A 26,017-nucleotide genomic window follows, 5' to 3' on the forward strand; every position below is an offset into this window, starting at 1 on the left:
ATTTACAGATTATTTTTTGTTATTATATTTAATTTATTTACATAGAGTAACAATTGTTATTTAAGCTGTATAGTGAGATTTTTGTATTTTTTACCGTAAACTCCCCTATAACGCTGAGATAGGTACCGCGTTATCGGAGGGGACGTTAAAGGGAAGGTTATGTTTTTAAACTGTATTTCAATAAAATTATTCATTTAAGTCATTTCCGCAAAGTGTAAAAAAAATACAGATTAAAACATTATCCCCTTATAAAATTCCCTAAGATAAAGGGGTACCTATGTCAACGTTGTAGGGGGGTTAACTGTAAAAATTATGGCGTTGAGATTTTTAATAAAAAATTATAAGTACGAGATAAAATATTTGTAATTTATACTGATTGTAATACAAGTATGACTTAAATTAAAACTGCATAAAATAGAAAGAGGGCATTAGATATTTACAAGACTATTCAATTTATGAGGTCGGACTAAATATCAATTAATCAGCTAGGAAAAAATGGATTTAAATTATTCGTTAGCCGAAGATATAACTGTATTTTATAGTTATTAATATAGGTACTTACTGTGGCATTTATACAACAAATTAGTCTGTGCTATATCGCTCTCGCTCAGTCTCACTCTTTGTCCTATCTCCGGTCTTTTTCTTCCTCGTACTTCCAGGGGGAGTATTGTGTCCAGGTAGGTTCCTTTGGAAAACGTGTTCCTTGCATAGTGCATTATGCTGTCATAATCATACCCCTGTCCGAGCGAATTTACTTCCTCTTCGGTTAGTTTATTGAAGTTATACTCTTGACCTGAAGCATAAAACATTCATTTTTATTATTTTTTTTTTCATATACTTTATTTAAATAACGTAGTAGAAGAAGTGGTGATATCCGATTACCAGTAAACCTACCAGAGCAAAAAAATTATTCAAACAGGTGAGGAAATATATCAAAGTATACATAAGCTATCATTATCAATGAATTTGCGATTCTCCTCGATCTGTGCAAGATATTAAATTTTGTCTCTCTTTGGTCTAATTTTACTGGTCCCCAATCTGGTGATGTCGGTAACGACGAAACTCGGTTACAAGTTATAATCAATAAAAGTGGGAAAGCTATAAAGCTTTTGATTTATTATATAAAACAATAATTGTGAAATATGAAAATAAAATTTAAAAAAAATATTTTGTCCTCACGACTCTAATACAAATAATTTAGTTATATGGCTATTGGTATTTTTTAAATCAAATTCAAATTAGTTTGATAAATATAGATGAATAAAATTATAACTAAGTTATAATACTTATATATTTTAATAATACTGAATAATAATAATACTAAATTATACTAATATATTTTTATCCACATAAATTTTATTTGACCAGCGAACCGGGTTTCATCGTAACCGACATCAAGAGACCGAGTGATGTCAGTTACGACGAAACCAGGTCGCTGGTCAGTAAAATTAATGTGAAAAAACTATGCACTTGTTATTTTATTGTATTAAATGCAGTTCCACCAATAAATGTCGGTATAAAACTGAAATCTTATATAGAGGTTTGATAATAGTTTTCTAATATTATTTATATTAACAATATTGCTACTATTAAGGAAAACACTTGTTTTTTTACCACTTGAGTAAAAGTACTCTAGTCGTAAAAAAACGTGTTTTTTTTATACGTGTATATCGTCATGTCTTACCACAAAGTAAATGCCGAAACATTAAAGAAAACAATATTGCTATTTTTTAAAACGTCATTATTAATAACAGAGTAATTTAATGTAAAACATAACACCTCGTTAAATATATAGAATTTAAAAACTGAAATCCATTTAGCTTTATCCTGGGACTATGTCAGAGATCGCGGGATTAAATTTTTTAATCCTAAAATCCCGGGATCGCAAGAGAACTTTGGATTTTTTACCTAATTATTTCCGTTGGGAGTTATATAATTTAGTAATTCTCGTCCATGCATAGAAATGACTACCTAATAGGTAAAAGCGGTTCTTCTAAATAATAAAATTATTAATTGGTCAAGCACACTAAAACAATAAATTATATTCTCAAACTTTATTTAGATCAACACAATTGGGAGCTGGAAATAAATTTATTTCCTGGAAATTCTGTTTTTATGTCTAGAAAAGTTTTTTATTTATTATCCTAACCTAAATGTTGGAATATTCCCAGCTTTATTTAGACTTTTAATGATAATTGGTATTTTAGATGTAATCAACATTGATAATTTTGATTGGAAATGTAGCTAATTTGAAACGAATGAGGTCATACAAATTATAATTAATTATTATATTTTCACAAATTCTAAGCCAAATAATCCCAACTTTGTAAATATAATACGATAAAACATTTACTCAAGTACTCTAATTCACAAATAAAAGTTTGCTTTTTTTTTAAATTTTCTAAAAAGAGAAATAGTTGTATTTTTTTTATTTACACAAATATTTCAATTTCATACTATTTCTGTGAACCTAAGAAGTCTATTATTATAAATAGGTATCAAATTGTGGTATAGTGGGTTCGAACGAGAAACTCTGACTTAAGAGGCCGCAACACTAACCACGGGACCACAACCCGACACTAAGGGTACTTATGCTTGTGTACATAAATAAAATGTATAAATATTTTTCATTCAAACCCTTATCCGCACCCCAATGGTGCATAGGGCACTGCATCATACAAACGCAGTGTTATTTTGATCGTTTACACATGAAGGAAAGGTGATCAGCCCTCCGCTTCCGGTACCAGTCCAAGGTAATATTGAATAAATATAACATTGAAAAAATCACTTATATTTATTTGAACCCCCTGGGAATCGAACCCGGGACCTCCAGCATGGTAGCCGAGCGTGCTGACCATTGCACTACGGAGGCGGAAATATATGTATGGATATACACGTAAATATAAATATTTTATTATAACAAGTTGATTATATACAGTAAAATAATATTGCTTGCATTCAGAATTATATTTCATGTTACTTTTTGTAAATATTTTGAAAATATGAAGACACATTTGTTTTTCAAAGAATGTTTGCATTTTTTATTTACCAGGCAAAATGCTAAGTAAATATCACTTATTGAAATTAAAATCTTTATCATCATTATAAAACACTAATGCGGTGTTAGATATTGATTTTGATTGCATGGAAACACTTGTCACAATAGATTTTAAGAAATATAAATACCAAAATGTAGTGTATTTGGGTAGTATGTTTTCTAGGGATAGAAAGATTGATAAAGACATAGAAAGGAGAGTGAATGCTGGGAACAAAGTGAATGGTGCACTGAAATCAGTTATAGCAAATAAAAACCTATCAGCGGAAGCTAAACTGGCAGTGCACAACGGAGTCCTGGTTCCAACTCTAATGTATGGAAGTGAAGCTTGGAGTTGGCAAAAGAAGGATGAAAGTAGACTAAATGCAGTCGAAATGCGATCTCTCAGAAGAATGTGCGACAAAACGATGTATGATAGATGTACGAATAGTGAAATAAGGAAGGAATGCAAAGCTGAGATAAGCATTATCGATAGAATTAATAAAGGTGTGTTGAGATGGTTTGGACATGTAGAACGAATGAGTGAGGAAAGAACGGTAAAACAAATTTATGAGGCGAATGTTAGTGGGAAAAGAAGCAGAGGAAGACTTAGAAAAACATGGCACGATCAGGTATGCCAAATACTTGAAAGTGGTCAGGATAGGAGTCGTAACAATCGGCGGGTATGTATGAGGAGATGCATGAACGTGGAAGAGGCGAAGAATGTTTGCAAGGACAAAGTGGTGTGGTGCTCTATTCTCTCTGTCTACCCCTGCGGGGAAGCGGCGTGATGGTTAGTTAGTTAGTAAATACCAAAAAGTGAGTGGCAAATTAATTCATAAAAGCATAATAATAATGAATACATTTTAACAGTTTTTTTAAACGAATAAATTTGTACCAATACAAAATACTATGTATTGTATATCCATAATGCTTTTATGTGCCTTGCCTATTTTGAAAGGACATTACTAAATGTAAATGTGTTAAAATTCTTCGTAATCGGAGGGCATGTATGACTACATTTATGGATGTGAAGGAAGCTAGGAGTGTATGTCAGAACATAAGAGTGTGGCGGTCCATCCTCTCTTCCTATCCCTGCGGGAAAACGGCGTGATGATAGTAGTAAATAGTACATTTTTAAATATAACTTCAAAGCTGATTAAATCATACAACCTGAAGATTTTATGATATAAAATGTTTTAATATCCATGCATTTCTATTGTTGAATCATCGATAATTCATTCAATAAATTCACCAGGGCTGTAATTCCAGTGAAAAGTTAACGAGTTAACTACGCAGTGAAGATAACTTCAGCTTTTCATCTGGAGTTTTGTTTCTAACGACTTTGGCATTTCAAGTGGGTTGTCGATCAGTATTGTCAGTAAGTTAATGATATCGAAAAGAAAATAAATTAATCATTTTTTTTATACCAAATAGAAGTAAGGGTACATTTTTGATCACCACGTAGTTTAAAAGATATTTGTACGTAATCGATACCCAAATGATTTTTAGTAGGCTCGAGTAAATGCAGAAATCGACGCAACTTGTAGCAAAAATTACGTAATTAGTAAGATAATTACGTACAATTTAATTTTTCTAAAAATATTTTGGATTTCTTTGTTCATATAATAATATTGAACTCCTTTCAACAACGTCATAAATCAAAAAACTTGATTTTTCAGGAGAACGTTTTTAAAGTTTATATAACACAATGTATTTAATTATCAAGCCACTTATTGAACTTTTTATTGTGCAACAGATCTTTTTAGGTAAAACCTGAAGGTTTTTTCTCCATTTGAAAAATATTTAGCATATTTAAAAAAATAATTAAACAATACCTTTTCTTCAAAATGCAAAAAAAAAAAACATTTTCTGCCATGTAGCGGGTAAATATTAAGTTAAAAGTAAGCCTCTCTTGCTGGGATGTAGTACATTTTCTAGGCATTCCGAAAACATGCATAACTGAAAATTTTTGATTTGTGACGTTCTTGAAAGGAGTGAGCGATATGTACATGCAAAATTACAAAATTTACTTCACGACATTTTTGTGTGCGTCTAAATCCTTGTTTATATATCTGGGTTTTTCCACTTGGTTTTTAAGGATTTAGTTTAATATTTTTAAATCTCAAAATATTGTAGATAAAGAAAATTATGAATAATGTGAATAAAATAATCTGGTCAAATTTTAAGCTGCATAAAAATTTAAAATCATGTTTTCAGGCGTCTCCCAGTAATCTAAATAAAATGGTCTCTGGTAAATCATAGCTTTCTTAAACAAACTATAGATGGTACCCGTGAACTCAAACATATAAGCATTATTAGATTTATGATATATGTACGTATAACAAAAATTTGAGTAGTGTCGTAAATTTTGGAAGCTCTGTTTATCATTCTATTGAAACCTTTCACATGTGAGTTCTCGGCACCACCTTCTATTGGATTGAGTAAGTTTTTTTTTAATTATTTAGTAGAGACCTTTGTGAAATGTTTGTAACACTCTTCCCGAATTATTTAACATATTAGACTTATTAGAATTATTAACATGTTAACATATTTAAAATATTTTTTATTTTAACTTATATTTTGAGTTTGTCCAAATCTTTGTTCACAAATCTTGGTATGTCTGCTCAGGAGTTATTTTTAAGTAAAGAAAAATGTGTTAAATATTGTACATGATAATTATGTTGCGATATCAATATAAATAACTCCTTAGTGGAGAAACCTAACATTGTGAACAAAGATTTATACACACTCAAAATATTGTTTAAATATAGTTTTTACTGCTGTTTTATTTGGCTAGTATATTGTGAATAGAGTCACCATAAAACAAGTTGAATTCCCTATAAAATGTGTGAAATATAATGGGGAATTTGGGTGACAAGAGAATAACCCTTGCATTATTAGGGTAGCCACATAACAAGACTTTTCGCTTAGTTAGATATAAAGGAGGTCTACTAAGGGCGGTTTTCTTAAAAGAATTACAAAAATAATATTCCGGCTAGCCCGCAGCCTAAAAAGCTCTTTAGTATCTTCCTTTTGGATGAGTAGGGATGCTATTATTTTGGAAGTTAAGGTAGAAAAGGTAAAAAATCGGTTTTATGAGTAATTTTATTAGTGTACGTGGAAATAGGAGGTGCTATTATTAAGTGAATAAATTATCTTTAAGTTTTTCTTATCAAGGTAAAAGCTTAGAATATACTTTATATTTATTTATTAGAACATTTATAAAAGCGCGCCCTTTTCGTGAGAAATCAGTTCAAGAATGCTTTGCAATACATAGTAATTTGATATTATTAACGACATAATTAAATACTTATTCTTTACACTTATATTAATATATATAAAAAATATAACTGTAATTTGTACATTTCAAGATATAAAATTTCAAATTGTAAGAGATAAATCAAGATAGTGATAAAGATTACATTTTAATTATAAAATGGAAAATCAGAAAGTTAGTTCTTCAAATATAAATTAAATAGAAATGAAGATTGACACTGGCCAGTGTCTGTACACGACGGATTCTTCATTTCTTCAATGAGGATAGCCTGGAACAACTGGTTGAAATTGGTAACCTGCAGGGGAAGAGTGGGAGAGGAAGATCCCTACACGATGGACCGATCAAGTTAAGGCAGCATCAGGCACCTCGGTGGTTGGAGCACTACGTGCAGCGCAGTCAAGGGATAAATGGAGAAGAGTGATTGCTCCGACAAGGGTCACAACCCTCAGTAATGAGGAGTAAGACGGAGTAGAAGAAAATAAATATAAATAAATAAAAGTCATTAAAATGTTCGGTAGAAAAGATCACTTTTTTATGAAACGGTTTTAAAAGTCAATGAACTTTTACATATTTACTTATAAAATTATAATAAAAAAAGTCAAGACAATAAAGCATTATTTAAATTAAATGGCTTTGATTTTAATGTCGCAAAAGTCACAACTTCTAGGTGATTAAGTCTTATTAACGGGAGAAATAAAAACTTATATTGTTTTTTCACCGGTTGATTAGAACATCTGTAGTTTTCGAAACTAGTCAGGTTTACTGTTACATAATAAATTCAAATGTGATCTTAAAGCAGTATTCTTATTTTAATTCAAGTATTTTCAAACCCAAGCTCAAGTATTATATTTTTACCGGTTGATGATAAGATCTGTAGTTCTCGAAACTAGTCGTGTTTACTGTTACATAATAAACTCAAAGGTGGTCTTAAAGGAGTGTTCTTATTTTAATTTTAAATGATTATTTGAATTTTTCTTAACGCAGCTGTCTATAGCTGCATAATACAAGAGTCTATGCACGCTGTTTACTCTGACGGTCGTACGAATCACATCTCGCAGTGGCGGTCCGGGTAGGAAATTCAATATTACGATTTCCATTAGTGAATAGGCGATGGGCGTAAAATCAGATAGGAAACTTGCAAGCAGTCACAGACGTTTGCAGCCAGCCGAGTTTACTCAGCAAGCGTGGCTAAACCAGCGCTCAGGGCTTCCCAAACAGGGATTGAATGAGCTAAGGCTGAAAATTTCCGAAGTGAAATTAAGGAGAAATTGGTCGAAAAGCATATTTTTCGAGTCAGAGTGCTGGGCCTTGTACGCATGTAGAAAGATAGTTCTTCTTCTTTTTCTTCTTTATATAGGACTATGTCCTGTCATTCTCCGGTCCGCTCCTGTGAGGTGGAAGACCAGCTATCTCTCCATCGTTTAGGTGGTCTTCCTGGGTGTCTGATACCTCTTACGCTGCTGTCCGCTGCTATCCTCACCACTCGATCCAAACTCGCTCTTCCAACATGATTTCTCCAGAAACGTCTTCTCTCTCTTCCCCATCGCACAACATCTACAACATCGCCGATTTTTATTATTTCAGAGTTTCTTACTCTGTCGCGAAGTGTTAGGCCTGCAATGGGCCATATAGTCTTCATTTCGGATGTTCTAAGAAGATTTTTCGTTCTCGGGGTGTCGGCCCTTGTTTTTGTGCCGAATGTCATGATCGGTCTTACGCACGTCTTATAAATTCTCACCTTACTCTCTTTCAGTATGTGTAAGTAAGATAGTTAAAAGTCATAAATAACAAATATATCACATTCGTCTCCAAATCGTTCACCTTATTTTTTATTAACTGTACCCAGCTACGCGTTACTATAGCTTTGAGGAAATGAAAAAAAAATGAAAATAGAAAGCACGCACGTTTAATGCTTTATTTTACAATGCTACAAGCATTAAGAATATTAAAAATCTATGAAACAACAAAGCAATCGAAAACATTAAAAATCGCGTGTCAAGCAAGCAAGGTGAGGAATATTAAGTATTATGTGTGTTAGTATTACATTCAACAGATGGAGCTGCCAATGCGAAAAAAAGCTGTTTTATATTTTTCCCGTATATAACACATTAGAATGTAACGTTGTGTTTAAATTTCAAAGCAACCGGTGAGTTTCTTAAGGAGGATTAAGATTTTGAGGGAATGAAGATTTATGTTTTTATTTCCATACATATATACAGTACATGCTCGTACACAAACGTTTATATTGTCAGTTGTCCGTAAAAACAATGCGATATAGTAACCTAAACACACCCAATCAGAGCCCACAACACAAACCACGGGACCACAACCGAGCAAAAATTAGTTTTTATACTGTGGATTAAATTAAATATATCACATTTATAATATGATCTGCATTTTTATTAATTGGTTGAATACTATATTTCTAAACAAAATAAGGGTCCATAACTCTCGAAAGTTTAAGAACTTTTAATCTTACAAATGTACAATAAATTATTTGATCGGATTGACTAAGTACATAAGCAGCTTTTTCAATAAAAATAAGTAGTACTTTTAGCTTGGTTCAAAGCTTCAAAGAAAGCCTAGAAGGATTTTATTAAAAAAAAAAACTTATTTGAATGGGATCAAAACGCCTGTCTTGATTATTTGGCTGTAATTCGTAAATATATTCCTCATTCTATTTATTTTTTCATCTCAACATAGATGAAGAAAATATGTCTGGGCATTTACGGGGCTCACGACCTTGATAGGCTGGTTTAAGTGATCACTTTACACACGTGTAACATTCGCCGATTCTACCCATGATTGACAACCACACTACTCAAATTCTTGGAACTTCTATTTATATGGTTCAATTTCGGAACATGAGCTTGAGATTCGTGTGCTTGAATCACTAGAATTTCACTAGAGACATCTATCTATTGGTGAGATGAAAAAAAACTGAGTTGAACAGAAACTCTTTCATTTGTATATGGGGCCCGTAAATGCCTAGACATCCATATTCTCCTTCATCAATGTTGCGATGTCAAAAAATAATATGAAAAAATTACTCCTATAATTTGAGATAATCCAGATTTCGCTCACATATTTCAAGCACGTCATAAATAAAAAAAACATGATTTTAACGTTTTAAATATTTAAAAATATAACTCAATGTATTAAAAATCAATACTTAGCCACTAATTGAACTTTTTACTGTGCAACAGATCTTTTTAGGTAAAACCTGAATGTTTTTTTCCACTTGAAAAATATTTTGTATATTTAAAAAAATAATTAAACAATACCTTTTTTTCAAAATGCAAAAACAACATTTTCTGCCCTGTAGCGTTTAAAAATTAAGTTAAAATGTTTATATATGGTATTTCTTGCTACTAGAATGACCGTTGACCTTCACTGCCCGAAATAAAATAATATCGTAACACCTACATGGTATAATTCTATCTCTACACAATAATATTAAAGCGCAATCAGGCGTTCGCCACTTCCACACGCAAACATGGCCGTAATCGGATTATTCCGGTTGGTTTGAGTGATCAGAACTATGAAAAGAATAACGATTAACGCCCAACCAGGGCAAACTGGAAACAATTCAAGGAATCGAGCTTAAGAACACGTTTTCTTTGCCCACAGCTGAGATTCAAGATTAACTCACGGAAATTTTCTTTGAGAACAACAATAAAATCACCCTCCAATAAAAGGGTCATGAACAAAAGTAAACGGTAGGTCCTTCTATACGATTATATATATATATATATATATATATATATATATATATATATATATATATATATATATATATATATATATATATATATATATATATATATATATATATATATATATATATATATATATATATATATATATATATATATATATATATATATATAAATGTATTAATATATTTTATTTTATTTTAGTTATTGTTTATTAAATATAGTTACAAAGGTTTTTTGTATTAAATCTTTACAATCACGCTTTACAATCTTAAAATTAACTACGCTATTCTCTCCAATAAAGAGACTAAGCTCTTGTGCATGGAGAGGGGCTTACTCTTATTATTTATTGTTTATGTTGGTGAGTGATTTCATTTTTTTTCTTTTCTTGCAAGAATGCAAGAATGAGCTAAGCATTATCGATAAAATTAAGAAAAGTGTGTTGAGATGCTTTGGAAAGTGAATCAAATGACGGAAGAAAGAATAGTAAAATAAATGTATGAGGCGAGTGTAGTTGGAAATAGAAGCAGTGGAAGACTGAGAAAAAGTGGACATGATTAAATATTTTAAAAACTTGAAATTGGTAAGGTCAGGAGTCGGAATAATCGGCGGGTAGGTTTAAGTAATTTTTACTATATTTTTTACAATAAACACTTAACTTTAAAAAAAAAATGATTTTAGAGTGAGTACTTGTACGGTAGTCAACCTTCCATCAGAATTTTCAGAAGATATCACCACAGATGCAAACTTCGAGTGCCTCTCCCACGTCCCTCAGGCGTATATAAATGCATGTAAAAATTAATAATAATCAGATAAAAGTGATTTCTACCAACTGTACAGGACGTTTTGATTGTTATTGTATTTTAGTAAAATAATTCTCACGGCAAAGCCTTCACACGTATTTGCGATAAAATATGCCAAATTTTATTATTATGCTGAATGTTATCATTATTGAATCATGGATTCGAATGGTTGTCAAAATCCATTAAATAATTATTGGACACTATTTTGCATACTGTTTCGTAAATCTGGATGAAGAATTATCTCCGCTGAATGGCCATTAGTTAACCCTGTGACATGTAAATACAAAAAAAATTTATCAAAAATGTTTTTTTTTTAAAATCTTTCTCTTTTTTCAATTCTCATTTTATTAATTGCACTTTAATAATATCTTAACTTGAGATGACACGTACATTGTTTTTTTATTAAAAGAAAGCATATGGAAATCTGAGCACTACGACCTGGCTTTTGGCTGGCTATCATTTTATATATATATTTTTTTTTAAAGAGAAGTTTTGTGTTTTTATTATTAACAAAAATTCTTATATTTTATACTATTTATGTGAACCTAAGCGGCTCATTATTGGAAATAGGCATCAAATTGTGGTAGAGTGGGTTCGAACCGAGTAACTCTGACTCAAGAGTCCGCGAGACTAACCACGGGACCACAACCCGACACAAATTTAATGCACTTATGTAACGTTTGCTATTCTGCTCGTTATTGGACATCCAAATTGCATTTATTTTTAAAACCTAAATACATTTATGCAATGTTCTTTGATGTCTTTCACATGTGGTTAGTTATTCAATAGATTTGCAGTATTTCTTCAAAATGTTATAATCGTTGTAGCAAATGATGTTTTGAATAAATTAAACTACACAATCCATTTATATAAAGTTCATTCTTTTTACAACGTTTTGAGTGTGTGACAAATCTGGGTTTTCTCCACTAAGGAGTTATTTTTTGACATCTCAACTCAAAAGACTCTTTTATTTGCTTGCAAGATTCCAACCCCGGATTATATTCAAATACTGAAAACCGACTGACACATAATTTTTCGTGTAACTTTTAATTTGATCACTTAACCAGCCCATGACAGGTTATAACCCCTGTAAATACTTACACGTACATATTTTTTTATTATTTTTTATTAATGAATTAAAAACCAACGCTTGATAGGGTTAAATGACATCGAGGACCGATTTTCAATATGCAAATGCAACGATCCGTGATGGCAATTTACCCATTTTCTGTCGGAAGTTGCCTATAAATACAAAATTCTGATAAATGCAAATGCATCGCTTACCATGCACTCGTAGCTGCTATGCAACTTGCTGAACAGCGCTAATGGACATTATTCAGTTATTCATATTTTACATGAAATGGATGGAGTTGGTTCAAAACATTCTGAGCACATCGATCATGTTGCAGTACATTAATATACCTCCATTTTCACGAATATACATTTATTTCGTAAATAATATCAAATAATTTCCGTACTTTTTTGATACAGCTGTTTCTGCTTAGACAGGTTTTATTGGTAAAATAAAATATATTTACCCGTAATGGCAGCGCCATCTGTTGAACGTAACAATAAACCACAAAATAATAAAAAATGATCATGGCGGACTGCGTGTTTCTTGACAGCTGCTAAAAGCATTTGTCAAGAAACACGCAATCCATATTTGAATTTTTTTGCCATTTAACCAGACTGAATCAAAGCAACCGGTAGCCAGGTATAGGTAGTTAATTTTTACTTTAATCTATAAATAAATTTATACATTACTGTAAAAGTATTAGGTAAATTACTGTGGAGTAAATATTTAATTACTAGTCATAAAAAAAAAGATTGAAGTGAAAATATGGTTATTAGATAAGAGGATGTAATACGATATGCACAAATCTAATAATTAACTTTCACACATAAGCAAACGGTAAATAAATTTTTAATTTAAGTTATACTTGGTTAATACCACTTTTTCTCGAAATCAATTGTGACACGTGTTTCGATGCATTCCTAATTTAATTCGAATCTTTATCATTCTGTCAAAGATAATGAGGATGTTACTTTAAGTGGTAATTAATTTCGGTCAGATTTTTTAACAATTGGAACACGCAAGGGCGTGAAATATTTATTTATTTATTTTCCAAAACATATAACATACATAAGTCATATTATGTATAATATTCCCGATGAGTAATTTCTATTGCTCATTTTGAGACATGGGATATAGGTTAACAAGACTGGAACAAAAATAATAAAGTAAAAAAAGTTTTTAAAAAAATAACCAAAACTAATACATGGCAAAATATAAAAAAAAAACAATAAACAGGTATAAGAAATAGGCATAAGAAGCATATTTAAAATAAATTAATGAGAAAAACGTAAGGTAAGAAGTATATTTAAAATAAACAAATGAGAAAAGGTAAAAAATGAGAAAATATAACAAATGAACATACTTCCACAATGCGTGTATCACGCATAATATCACTAAAACCACTCCAAACAAATAAGCAAATCCCAGGGTGACAGCGAATTTACCGTTAAAAATTTGAATTTTTAGGGTACATTACCGGCCATGATGTTGTCTCTGATAATCTGCACGTGGTTGTCCCTGTCTGGCCTGGTGTGTTCGTGCCAGAAGCCTACCACGTGTCCTAACTCGTGCACGACGATTCCGAACTTGTCACAGTTCTTCCCAATTGAAATCGCTTGAGCTCCATTGCCACGCTTGCCCACGAATGAACAGCATCTGGAAGAAATGACACATGTGTTATTGTGAATTGGCGATGAGTAATAGATGAAGCAAGAAACTGACAAGTTTTGAAAATAGGTGCCTGAGGCGAATACTGGATGTAAAGTGGTATGACTTCGTCAGGAATGAGGATGTAAGAATAAAAACCCAACAGCTCTTCACAGAAGGTGGACATGGTTGGGACACGTCCTCAGAATGCCACCTTAGAGCATTAATTAACCTCTCACATCTTTTCATCCAACCCCAAGGATTCCGGTGCCCCGGAAGGCTGCTGACGACCATTCACGTGAGCGACAAATTCAGTTACAGATCCCTAATATATTTTATTGCGTTTTTGTTATTTTACCCGCACTGGCGTTCAGTGAAGACAATGTAGATGACTTAGTCTGCTGGTTGGGTTACGTAAGGTTAGTTAAGGTTTTGTCCGCCTCCGTGGTGTAATAGTTAGCGTGATTAGCTACCATGCTGGAGGTCCCGGGTTCAATTCCCAGGGGAGGGGGGATGAAAATTAATATTCGTGATTTTACACTGTAATATTTATTTCTGGACTGGTTCCTACAGTGTAAGAGTGATCACCTTGCTTTCATGTAAGTAACGATCAAGATAATACTGCGTTGATATGATCCAGTGCCCTTTGCACTATTAGGTGCGGATAAGGGTACGAATAAGTTAAGGTTAGGATTTTGTTATTTTACCCGCATTGTCGTTCAGTGAAGACAATGTAGTTGACGTGGTCCGCCGGTTGGCGCTCCACGAACTTGACGCAAGTAAAGTTCTCCCAGTGCCTCATGGCCTGCTTGAACAGTGCCTTGTGAGCTCCGCTGAAGTTTCCGTCTATCTCGTAGGGAATCACCCCGTGCTCCCAGATCCTCTCCTTGCGGCCCGTGGCCGCCCTGGCCACGCGGTGGTGGTCTTCCTGGAAGGACACATACTGTTATCAATATAGGGATCAAGAAAAGAGACATTAATGCATATTATAAGAGACATTTTTGTATATATTATTTTAAGAAATAAAAAGACTGTGTTTTGATCCACTCACATTTTTATTAACCAACTAGTTTCGGCAACAACCTGTAATTTATGACTCTAAACCCTGTTTAAACCCTGTAAAGGGCAACAGGCTGTTGCCGAAACTAGTTGGTTATTAAAAATGTGAGTGGATCAAAACACAAAGTCTTTTTATTTCTCAAAATAATATATCAATATGATCCATAAAGTTAATGCTTTCAATATTCAATACATTTTTGTGCTAAGAGTTACACTTTTCTCTACGTCCGTAAACGCTATTAATACACCTTTATATATATTTTTTTACAAAAATGTGAGTAATATTAGTATTTAACCACTCACCGACATTTTTATGTCTACCATTTTCGTTAGGACAATCACTACCACAGCATGCAAACAATACTACCCTTATTTTTGACATCTCATCAAAGATGAAGAAGAATATGGAAGTCTGGGCATTTACGGGGCTGACGACCGTCATAGGCTGATTAAGATTTCCATATTCTTCTTCATCTTTGATGAGATGTTAAAATAATAATATGAAAAATAACTCCTATAATTGGAGATAATTCAGATTTGTGATCAAGTATTTGGACACACTCAAATGTTGTGAATACTACCCTTCACTCTCATAGCACTATTTACACAATTAAAACTACACTTCCCTTTACTACCATACCAAGTGTCAAAAAATAATAAAATATGTGTGTTTTTTTTAAATTAAAGTGTATGTTTATATTATCTAGGTCGTTCTATCAATAATATTTTTTGTCGATAATTGTAGACCGTCAATGATTGTTCGTGTGACACTATAAACAAAGTTTTAAGGCAGTTTCTATAAAACTAGAGCTTTGCTAAGTATGCGTATAAGTTCCTCTAGTAAAAGTATCAGATATCGAGCCTTAAAGTTAGGTCAAAAGTTAAATGGAAATTGGAAGAAGTTACTGCTTTACAAACCGGCTGATATTCAAAGGAATTATCCAGCGGAACAATGAGCCCAAGAAAAGTCAAGTAAAGTAGTGAACGATTTTCAACATCGAAAAGGGATTATACGAGAGAACTACGGCACTTAAATACTAGAGAATTAAATGATTTTATAAGAAATCAATTTGAGTTGTATTCTAGCCTATGAATATTTTATTTATTTATTAATTTTGTGTAAAAATTAAATGATTTGATTTTTTTTATTTTGTTTAGTTTGAAGTAAGTTTATTTTTATTATTATTATTTTTTTATTTGGCTTAACAACAGCAACATATGTAAAACAAAACAATTTAAAGATATACATTGAACAAGCCAATTAAAGTTAACCACAGAAATATAAATATAATAAAGAAAAATTACAAACTATTTAATAAAGATCTAGCAAATGAATGAATGTGTGTGTTTAAAAAATTAATGAAATAGATTTTTTATGGGGTGTGAAATGAACGAATATTAAGGCTTAGATCTCAAGCTTGTCTCAAGCGTTCAAATCAGAATGCGTTCAGCTGCGCTCAGGGCTGGTCGTCTCTCACGCTCAATTTTTATTTAAAATGTAAAATGAATATTTTTTTTGTTTCTTAGAATACATATGGAATTTTTAATATATTCATTTACATTTATTTAACTTTTTACCTTTCAATAACACAAAACGCAATTTTGAAACCGGTCATCGGTCGATTTCATCAAAGAGATACTGAAAATACAATTGTTTAGATTTTTAAATTAATAGAAGTAATGTTAGAGTTAACTCTAATGCGTAGTTAAGGCTTTAACTTCCTTATGAAATACCAGCCCAGATGTTGAATTTTAAATTTTTAAAGAATTATAAGAAAAATCGAAAAAAATCTTGAGCAAATGAGATATTTTTAACGAGAGCTGTTTATTATCTTAAATCTTGGTGGTTAATTGATTCACGGTGTCGTAGGGGCTGAAAATGTCTGGATTTCTGAGAAAAGCAGCATTTTCTTTGTACATTTTTGCAATGTCCACAAAGGAAACCTTGTATTTTAGTAGATATGTACCTACTTGATGTCCCACATATCGTGTGACAGAGAAAATGTGTCAAGTAGAGAAGTGGGTTGTCCTCTATGTAAGGTACCTTGTGGAATTTGCATAATATGTGTGACATATTCCCACGAAAACAAAAAAGACATCTACACCCCACTCTTACTTGTTTACCTGTACATACTAGGTGCTCGAGTTATATTAGCTAGAAGGTATTTGCATTTTTATTTTATTTACAAAATTTAATGTATCATTAAAATTTTCACATAAAATACAAATTAGCAACATTGATGTAGTATAAAACAATATGTGACTGATGTGTGGAAATACGTTAACACAAGATAAGTTAATTTACAAGTTAAAAGAAGTAATGAAATTATTAATTTCCACTTTTATAAGTCTTCGAAGAGAAAATAATATCATTGTATATTTTGAAAGAAGATATTACTAAAATTTTGTAATTAAACATTTACTTTTGATTATTATTATGTAATTGAAATAAATAAAATGCAGTATTTAAAAAAATAATGTTCACGAATATAAATTTAAATGAATAATATTAAATCAATTTGAACTTAATGAAATGATTTTGGAAAAGGTTACAATACTACTCGACACCCAATAATTGAATTAAATGTTAAATAAATCATTAAATGATGTAATTAATGAATATTTTTTTCTATTGACTTACCTCATTTTTAAGTCTTTTCAAATCAGCACCCTTTTCCGTAATATTCTTACTCTCTCCCCAACTAAACGTTACATTACTGTCAAAAATATTTATAAGAGTTAATGGATTCTGAGTATAACTTTCAGAAGAAGTTTTAAAAGGAGCTGGCGTCGTAAAAGGAACAGTGTCATTCTTAAGTTCCTCAAAAACGATTATCTTTTCTTTAGGGAGAGGTTCGAAAATGTCCTCAAATTCGTGAATGGGTATGTCAAGTTTTTTAAAAGTCGGCTCCCACTTTTCTTCTTCCATGTCGTCTCTGAATGCATTTTTTGTCTTCCTCTCCAGGGCGATGCTGCCATTGTAGGTCATTATCTTACTGACTGGTTTCTTCACTTCATCCCCTTCATCTTCGCTGTTCAGTTCTGATTGGAGCTTAAGAAGTCTCGAGTAGTAAGGACCAACACGAGTTCCGTGCCTCAGGCTATGCTTTCTGGTTTTTACAGACTCAGTTATTTTTTCTGACGTTGAAACAGACCCCGAAATATTTCCACTCGTTTCTTCATTACTTGGTCTAAAAACAGAGAGAGAAAAAACAATTTTAATAAAATCATGGAATGTTTGTCGGTGGGCAGTTAATTATAAAATTTTATTAAATCACTTCTTTATCGTTACTGAAGTAAGACACATTTTAAGTAAACTTTATTAAATTTTCTAAAGAAAGCGACGAATTAAAAATAACATTTGAGTTTTTCTTAAAAGAGCATTGGAAATCTTTAAAAATCTAAATTTACACACTTATAAAACTTTTTTTAGTATATTTTTGTGTTTAAAATGACAAATTTTTCCTTAAAAAAATCATTCTTAAAACCAATTAACACCCTAAATGTATTTTTTTTTAAATCCAAAAATATCAGAGACATGGTTCAATTCTTCAATTTTTGGTTAATAAATATAAATATTAATATTCATTTATTAATATAAATATAAGTATTATTTTTGTGATATATGTTCAAGAAACACATATGATGTTAAACCTTCAATAGATTCCTATTTTAGAGCTTGTAAAATATAAAGAGCTTTTTTAAGACATTTTTCTTCGTCGCCTGTGCGATAAATTGGCAAAAAGTAAAAGATTTTCACAAAATAAAGTGATTGAAGTACCGTGAAAAAGGTTTTAGTTTTCACATGGGTACACACATGGAAATCTATAACGAGAAACGACTTAGGAATTTACGAGTATTTTTAATACCTTAGTTTAGTTTAGGAATATTTGAAATCAAATAATTTTTAATTAAGTGATTCATAATCATGAGATATTATGAAAAATGAGATCATGTATAAAAAAAGTATTCAGATGGAGAATAAAGCATTTTAATTGACGGATTATTTTGATAAAATAAGTTAACGAACTTTTAGCTGTACTATTGCTCTGGCTCAGTTCGATTAGTGGAAAAAAATAGAAAGCACACGTTCATAATATGTATAATTTAACGATATTTTTGAAGCTTTCAAAAGTAAAAAAAAAAAGTATCAAACTGTAGTTAGTTTATAGAATATTTTTTATTTGTATAAAATTGATGAATTTGATTTCGTTTCTATTGATACGTATGAAGAAAAAATAATGTTTATAAAGCTATAATATTTTATTGTTTTTAAGGGATATTGTTTGAATTATGAATTTAATTTTACTATGAATCCTTTTTTATTTAAAAAAAAATACAAGTTTCTGTTTTTTTTATTATTTATATAAATATTTCAATTGCATACTATTTCGATGAGCCTAAGCGGCTCATTATTAAAAATAGGTATCAAATTGTGGTAGAGTGGATTCGAACCGAGAAACTCTGACTTAAGAGTCCGCGACACTAACCACGGGACCACAACCCGACTATACTTCAATATCATATAAAAAAATAATAACCCAGTCAAGGTAGGTACACTATTTATAATCGCTATTTGTTATGTTATGTGTATGATGAAAATAAATAAATAAGTAAGGGATGAGAGTTAAACCCCCTCGTGTTTTAGTGTGATACAAGCTTCATCCCTTGCGCGAAGTCTGTCCGGTTCGGAGTGATAAAACGAGGCAATCGGAAGTCGGCCATCCCACGGTTCACTTTGTGTCTACGGCAATACGAACTGAGTGTACAGAGATTACTACAAACTTCAGCAGTTCATGTACTCACAGTCCTAACTTACACAGCAATATTCTACAGCGAACAGTTCGCAGGCTGTGTATTTGCAGACTTAAAAATATACATTATTTTGAGAAATAAAAAGACTTAGTGTTTTATTTCTCAAAATAATATAAGGTAGTCCGTCTCACGCTTCAGGTACTAGTTATACATTATGTAACTCCAATATTTGGAAGTGAAGCATGGATTTAGCAGAAGGATGAAAGTAGATTGAACGCAGATGAAATGCGATCCCTTAGACGAATGTAAGGTAAAACGATGTATGATATTATAGCAATTTTGTATTATCCCTTTGATTGTAACTTATCGAGTATTTTTATTAATTTAGAATATTCTAAATTTTGTACAATTTTCGCATATGTTTAAAATCTTAAAATTGATTTAATACCAAGCGTAGATAATCTTTAACGTCTGTTGAGGCAGGATACAAGTCAACTTATAATAAAGTACTCACTAGAACCTGCAGACATGAGATATGAATTCTTACTGCCGTCTAATTTACATACATTGAATCAAAACGTAAATTAGACTAGATATATGGTAGTACCTAGTACCTGTAATATTATATTCTTTTTGCTACTAAAAATAGCAGTACGGCATTGAAAAGATTTTGATATGATCGAAATCATATATAATAAAATCTTCTTCTATCTGATGTAATATGACATAAAAAATATATTTTCTCGTAAAAAGTTAATAAATATGATTCTGCGGAAAGGTTATGGCTTGAAATAGAAAACACTTTGACAACCTTTCTATTAAATTTACACGCTCACATTCCGTTTGACTGTATTTTATTGTCATAAATTACTTCCTAAAAGGCCTTCAAGTATGTCAAATGAAAGAAGGGTCATGGGAAATAGGGGTGAAAAGGTAGGCTCGGAGGGTGGAACCCCATCCATACGATAATTCAATAAATATATCGTTTACAACATTTTGAGTGTGTCCAAATACTGATCTGGATTTTCTTCACTTAGGATTTATTTTTACATTTTGACATCTCAACATAGATGAAGAAAAATATGGGAATTATTGGGAATGTTGTGCGAATGTCAAGTGATCACTTAATTAGTCTATGACTGGTCGTAAGCCTTGTAAATACCCAGACTTCCATATTCTTCTTCATCTTTGATGAGATGTCAATAAATAATGTCATATAAATGTTTGTTGGCTAAAATTTTTAGTCTGCTAAATGTAATATTTATAAAATATAAAATCCGCTGATTTTTAAATAATTATTTAAAATTCTTAATTATCAAGGTAACTTATTTTAATATGCTAAAAGTGCGTTCGATGGCTATGCGACCCTAACGAAACCGAGCCAGATGCGACAAATTTGACTAGGCAATCTAGCGCTGTACCCAAAGAAAGTTAAACTACTGATTTAACTTTTAATATTGTGTAATCTGAGAAAAAAATGAAATCGTAGCTAAGTGCCCATATATTAGTTTTTTACTAAAATGGTGCTGTTTAAATTTTCCTTAACTATTTAACATGTGTGTCGCCTACTTTTAAAATTCGCCAGATCCATGTAAGTTGATTTTCCAAAAACTTCAAAATTCTCCGAGTAACATTTATGCTTAATAGATTTGTCTATCTTTATATAAAATATTATGAAATAGAGAATTTTTGATTTTTTTAAAAAAAATTCAGTACTAAAAAAAATACAAGAGAAACAAACCGATAATGACGTCATCTTAATGTTTGATCTATCCCCGCTCTCTGATTGGCCGATATGGGTAAGAAGGCGAGTTCCATGAATATAGCAGAAAATGAATTACAGCGCTGTTTTTATGTATTTTTAGTAGGGTTTTTTAGTATTTAAATATTTTAAACAACAAAACCCACAAGTAGCATTCCGATAGACTTTTTATTTTAAAATATTATAAAATTGGATCTGGCAGATTTTGAAAGTAGGTGACACATATATGTTACTCGTATGCATTTTACGCACTGTAAAAATAAAACTAACAAAAAAGACAACAGATCATTTATATGAAAAATGATTTTTGAACATATGAATCATTTTAGGCTGCATTTGCCAGCATTCGTTTAAATATGTTCCTGCCTTTTACAGTGAATTCACAACATTTTTGTCCATTCAGTTTATAACGCAAACATGAAGGTTGTAAAGATATTTTGTCTCTAAAAATAGTTTGTTAAAAAAAAATCATTATGCACAAACACGTTTGTTAATTTGGTGAGTATTTTTTAACAAAACACAGTGGTAATATATTCAATGGCATGCTTCAAAAACCACAATCGCATTATATTGAAATTTAATGTACGAATAACAAAACAATTAAATGGTGCCAAATAAAGATTCCAAGCTTAATCAATGCTTTAAAGATAAATAAATTATTTTTAAATTAAATTGTTCCTATTATCCAGCCTTTTACATTGGAAAAACATCGCGTAAATTCAATATCAGAATTAAATAACCTCTAAGGTGCCTTAATAATAAAAAAAAATCTGAATCTGCTAATCGCCTTTTATCAGAAGACCATAATTTTAATAAATCAACGGGTATAGAAATTTTACGAGCAAATAAAACTGATCGTCGTTTAGATAATCTAAAAAATTAGATATAAGTCAAGCAATAAATAAAGACTTAGACCCATAATAAATAACCAACTAAATTTAACCACTTTTAAGTCCAAGTCCACTTTTAAAAATATTCCCATTGTGATTCTTCTGTCTTCTTTCTCTCTGTCAAAATTTTATTTTTGTACAATTGTCAAACCGTAATAATTGTATTTTAATGACCTAAAAATGCTTTTAATAAAAAAAATATAATGCAATTATGCTTTACAACCTGCTTCCATTGTCTTACAGTCATTAAATAAAGAAATTATGCATAAAAGATCTATTCATAATTGGATAATAGAGGTGGGTAGATTTGAAATATATCTACAATTAGCCATGTCATCCAAGACTGCACGACTTGTGATAGATAATTTTGTAATCGAATAATTTAATAAAAAAAAACATATTGTAAAATGTTTCCTTGGCACGAAAAAACTCAATAAGGAGATATTGTAAATTTTAATGATGTGATGTGTTTGATGAAAAATAAAATAAATTATCGGATTAAGAACATATTTTTATGATATTTACGACACAAGAAGTACAGTATAATAATATGATTGTAAACCTAGCGTTTAAACCAAATAGTCACTGATATAACACTGTGTTTCATATTTTTCAATTCGTTCATTTTCTTAAACCAATTTACTAATGAGTCCTACATAATATTAGTTTAAAAATATTGAAGGCAAACTATATTTGAACAACGATAAAGAGGTTAGTAAAATATTTTCATTTTATTAACAGCGATATCCTGTCCTCACATAAAGTAACTCCTTTAAAATTAATAAATAAAAGAATCCTACCTTTTTCTTTTGTTGCCATGCCTTCTCTTCCGGTGCCTATTTCTCGGAGGTTCCGTATTGCTCTTAGATGTTTGACTTTCTCCACGTTCTGTAGAATTGCTTCCAACATATTTTTCCGTACTCCCCTTTTCTATATCCGCAACCCTAGAAGAGGGCTCCTTCATTTTATGTATATTCCCATTTCCATCTCCTGTAATTTCTCTACTATTACTTTGGATCTTTCCTTTTATTTCTTCCAAATCCACGTTTTTGATCGGAGTTTTATCGACTCTTGTCTTAGTGATACTGAAAATGGTGTCCGAAGTGATAACGTTACTGGTGGACATGTTGACTATCAGAATTCCTTCTTGCTCTAAGCTCTCTATAACTTTAGGCGTTTCTGTTTGACTTGTGGATGTAGTTGGTTGGTTGGACGATGAAGTTAGTTGGCTAGATGTTGTTCGATCTGTCGTACTCGTCTCTTGTGATATGTTAACACTATTGCTTTCTGCATTTGTGATGGGTTTATTCACGTTAAGGTCGTAGTGAAGATTCAGTTCTTGGTTACTTTTGTCATTTGTAAAACTCGTCATAGATTTTGGATCGATGAAGTCCTGTAAAAAAAAAAAAATTATGCATAACCTACATATAAACTTTTGTATAATTGTTTTCAAATCACGAGAGCAAAGCGTTGAGCATAAATGGTTTACTATGTGATTGTAATATAATAATAAACAACATGTAATAAAACCGTTGGAAACAGACTACCATAAATTGTTATTTAGAGTTAAGAAACAAGAGTTAAAATATATCGAAAGGAAAAAAAAAGAATTTTCATACTCAATGTTATTTACTTGATATATTACATGGTGTGTTATTGATGTTTGAATCAAAATATATTCTTCACCTTTGTCAACTTCAGATTATGTTTTTCAATGATCGATGCTTTATTATATTAAAGGTTGCAATAATATTAACAATTATGTCCGCACAGCCAAACTTTTAGATAGAAATGATATTATCTATGCATTTTTTATCAATAGGTACCATATGTCACATACACACACACAGACACAGATACATTTTATCTTCTAAAAGGTTACTATGGTAATCACAAAAAAATTGTTGGATATTGTCGATGAAATCAAATATAATGGCGAATGAATTGGTTGAATTGGAGCTGTCAGCTAAGAATTAAAAAAAAACTACTATTTTGAATAATGATAAAATTTCTACTTAATTTCAATCCAGTTTTAAACTACATTTGACATTCTGGGAGTGGTTTTTTAATTAAATTAAATTTCTCGTCTTTAGTTTATTGTAATAATTCCATGTTAACAACATTTTGAGTGTTCTCAAATACTTGTTCAGCTCAACAAAAAGCTTATTTCATCTCACCATAGATTTCTCTAGTAAAATTCTAGTGATTCAAGCTCTTTGTTTTGAATTTGAACTATATATAGAAGTTCCAAGAATTTAAGTAGCGTGATTGTCAATAAAAAAAATCATATTATTCTATGTCATATCATATACACACTCTTTAATTCTGTTATTTTATTCATTCTCACCTTGACTCCAAAAGACGGATCGTTGTAGCTGTTTGACTTAGAATTATCAGTCTCAGGCGGGGGCTGCTTGGTTCTCTTCCGGATGATATCAGTAAGTCCTTCTTCCTCGACTTGAAGTCCTTCCAGAAGGACTTCCTGCTTCAGCCTTTCCACCTCCTGCTGAAGGCTCTTGTTGAGTCTATCCGCGTCCCACGACTGCTCGTAGCTAACGTTTGGTATTGCAATGTCGCCCATGAAGGTACCTGAAACAATCGATTGAAGAATATAGCAAAAAACTGATATCATAACTAAAACTGATATCATTCTATGTACCGCCACGGCCTAGTAGAACATCTACTTTATTTTATTGTCCAAATGCTCGGACGGTAGCTCATTTTAATACTCCCATATTTAGAATCCAAAATACTAGTAACGAATATGCCACCAATATAGATTTCTATAATATATCGCTTCAACAATGTAAATTGGTAATAACAAATTTACTCCTAGCCTAGAATGTCACGTTTTGGATGAAAAGATATTATGTTTATTTATTTTATTGTTTATTTTCAATATGTTTAATGTTTTACATTTTTATAGGATTTGGAAAAACCAAAATGTTTATTGTAAGTGGTTTACACATAAAATTTTATTTTTATAATATTTATTTTTTTACTTATTTTTTATATAACATTCTGATAACATTTGTCTATGTAAGTACTTTATAAAAACTTATTAAATTGGTGGGTCGCAATTGATGTGGTTTTTATACATTATGTAAATGGTACAATAGTACCGTATATATCAAAAATAAATAAAAAACAAAAAAAAAACAAACAAAAAAAAACTTTTACTATGATATATATTGTGGCAAAAAAACGTTAACTCTAAAATCCCTGTTTCAATAAGCCCTATTATTTAAAGCTTTTAGCCTGAATACAATACCCGCTTTTCAACTTAAAATTCAATTTACTTTTAAAACCACGTATATATGACATTTCAAACTACTAAGGGTATTTTGCCAGTTTATAGAAGGTTTGAACTTTATAATATGCATCATAAAGTCAAAACTGCATATTTTCGAGTAAACGTTTTTTGCCATAAAAATAATAATAATTTAAAAGCTGTTTAGAACAAAATATATTTAAATTTATATATTTTTTGTTAACATTAACTAATTTATAACTAACTAAAGAAACATAATAACCATCACGCCGCTTCCCACACGTGTAGCTTGAGAATAGAAAATCCATCTAACGCGATTTTTTTTAACAAACTCAATTTTTTTTAAATTTTGATTATTCAAATCCAAAACGTATAGTTTAAAAAAACTAACTAACCATAATGTCACAATAATCTTGCAAACCTCTTCCACATTCATGCACATCTGCTGATTATTCCGAATCTTGACCTGACCACTTTCAAGTATTTTTCAAGAAAACGTTTATCATACCAAGTTTACCTCGGTCTTTCTCTATTTCTATTTCCACTATATTCGCTTCATAAATTTGTTTTTTGTTCTTTCTTCACATATTTGTTCCACATACACAAATTATCTCAACACGTTTTTGTAATTTCATTGATAATGCTTATCTCAGCCTTGCATTTTTTTTTATATCACCATTCGAACATCTATCAATCATGGTTTTGACATTTGTCTGAGGCGTTGC

General features: G+C 31.0%; 1 protein-coding gene across 1 annotated transcript in view; it reads right to left on the bottom strand.

Annotated features, from left to right (window-relative positions):
* The window catches only part of LOC148302601 (tolloid-like protein 1), a gene marked incomplete at its 5' end in the record, with an annotated part of 41,928 nt that extends 17,318 nt beyond the window's left edge, over positions 1–24,610 (bottom strand). The window contains 6 exons of the mRNA XM_088271354.1: positions 563–793; positions 13,386–13,564; positions 14,263–14,483; positions 17,256–17,805; positions 22,822–23,414; positions 24,369–24,610. Coding sequence (XP_088127480.1) covers positions 563–793; positions 13,386–13,564; positions 14,263–14,483; positions 17,256–17,805; positions 22,822–23,414; positions 24,369–24,610 — 2,016 coding nt within the window. The remainder of the gene's footprint in view (positions 1–562; positions 794–13,385; positions 13,565–14,262; positions 14,484–17,255; positions 17,806–22,821; positions 23,415–24,368) is intronic.
* Positions 24,611–26,017: the final 1,407 nt, after the last annotated feature.

Source organism: Brachycentrus maculatus, unplaced genomic scaffold (genome assembly GCF_059751285.1).
Source record: "Brachycentrus maculatus isolate JH-2025_06_01 unplaced genomic scaffold, ASM5975128v1 h1tg000437l, whole genome shotgun sequence".
In the NCBI taxonomy this organism is placed as follows: Eukaryota; Metazoa; Arthropoda; class Insecta; order Trichoptera; family Brachycentridae; genus Brachycentrus; species Brachycentrus maculatus.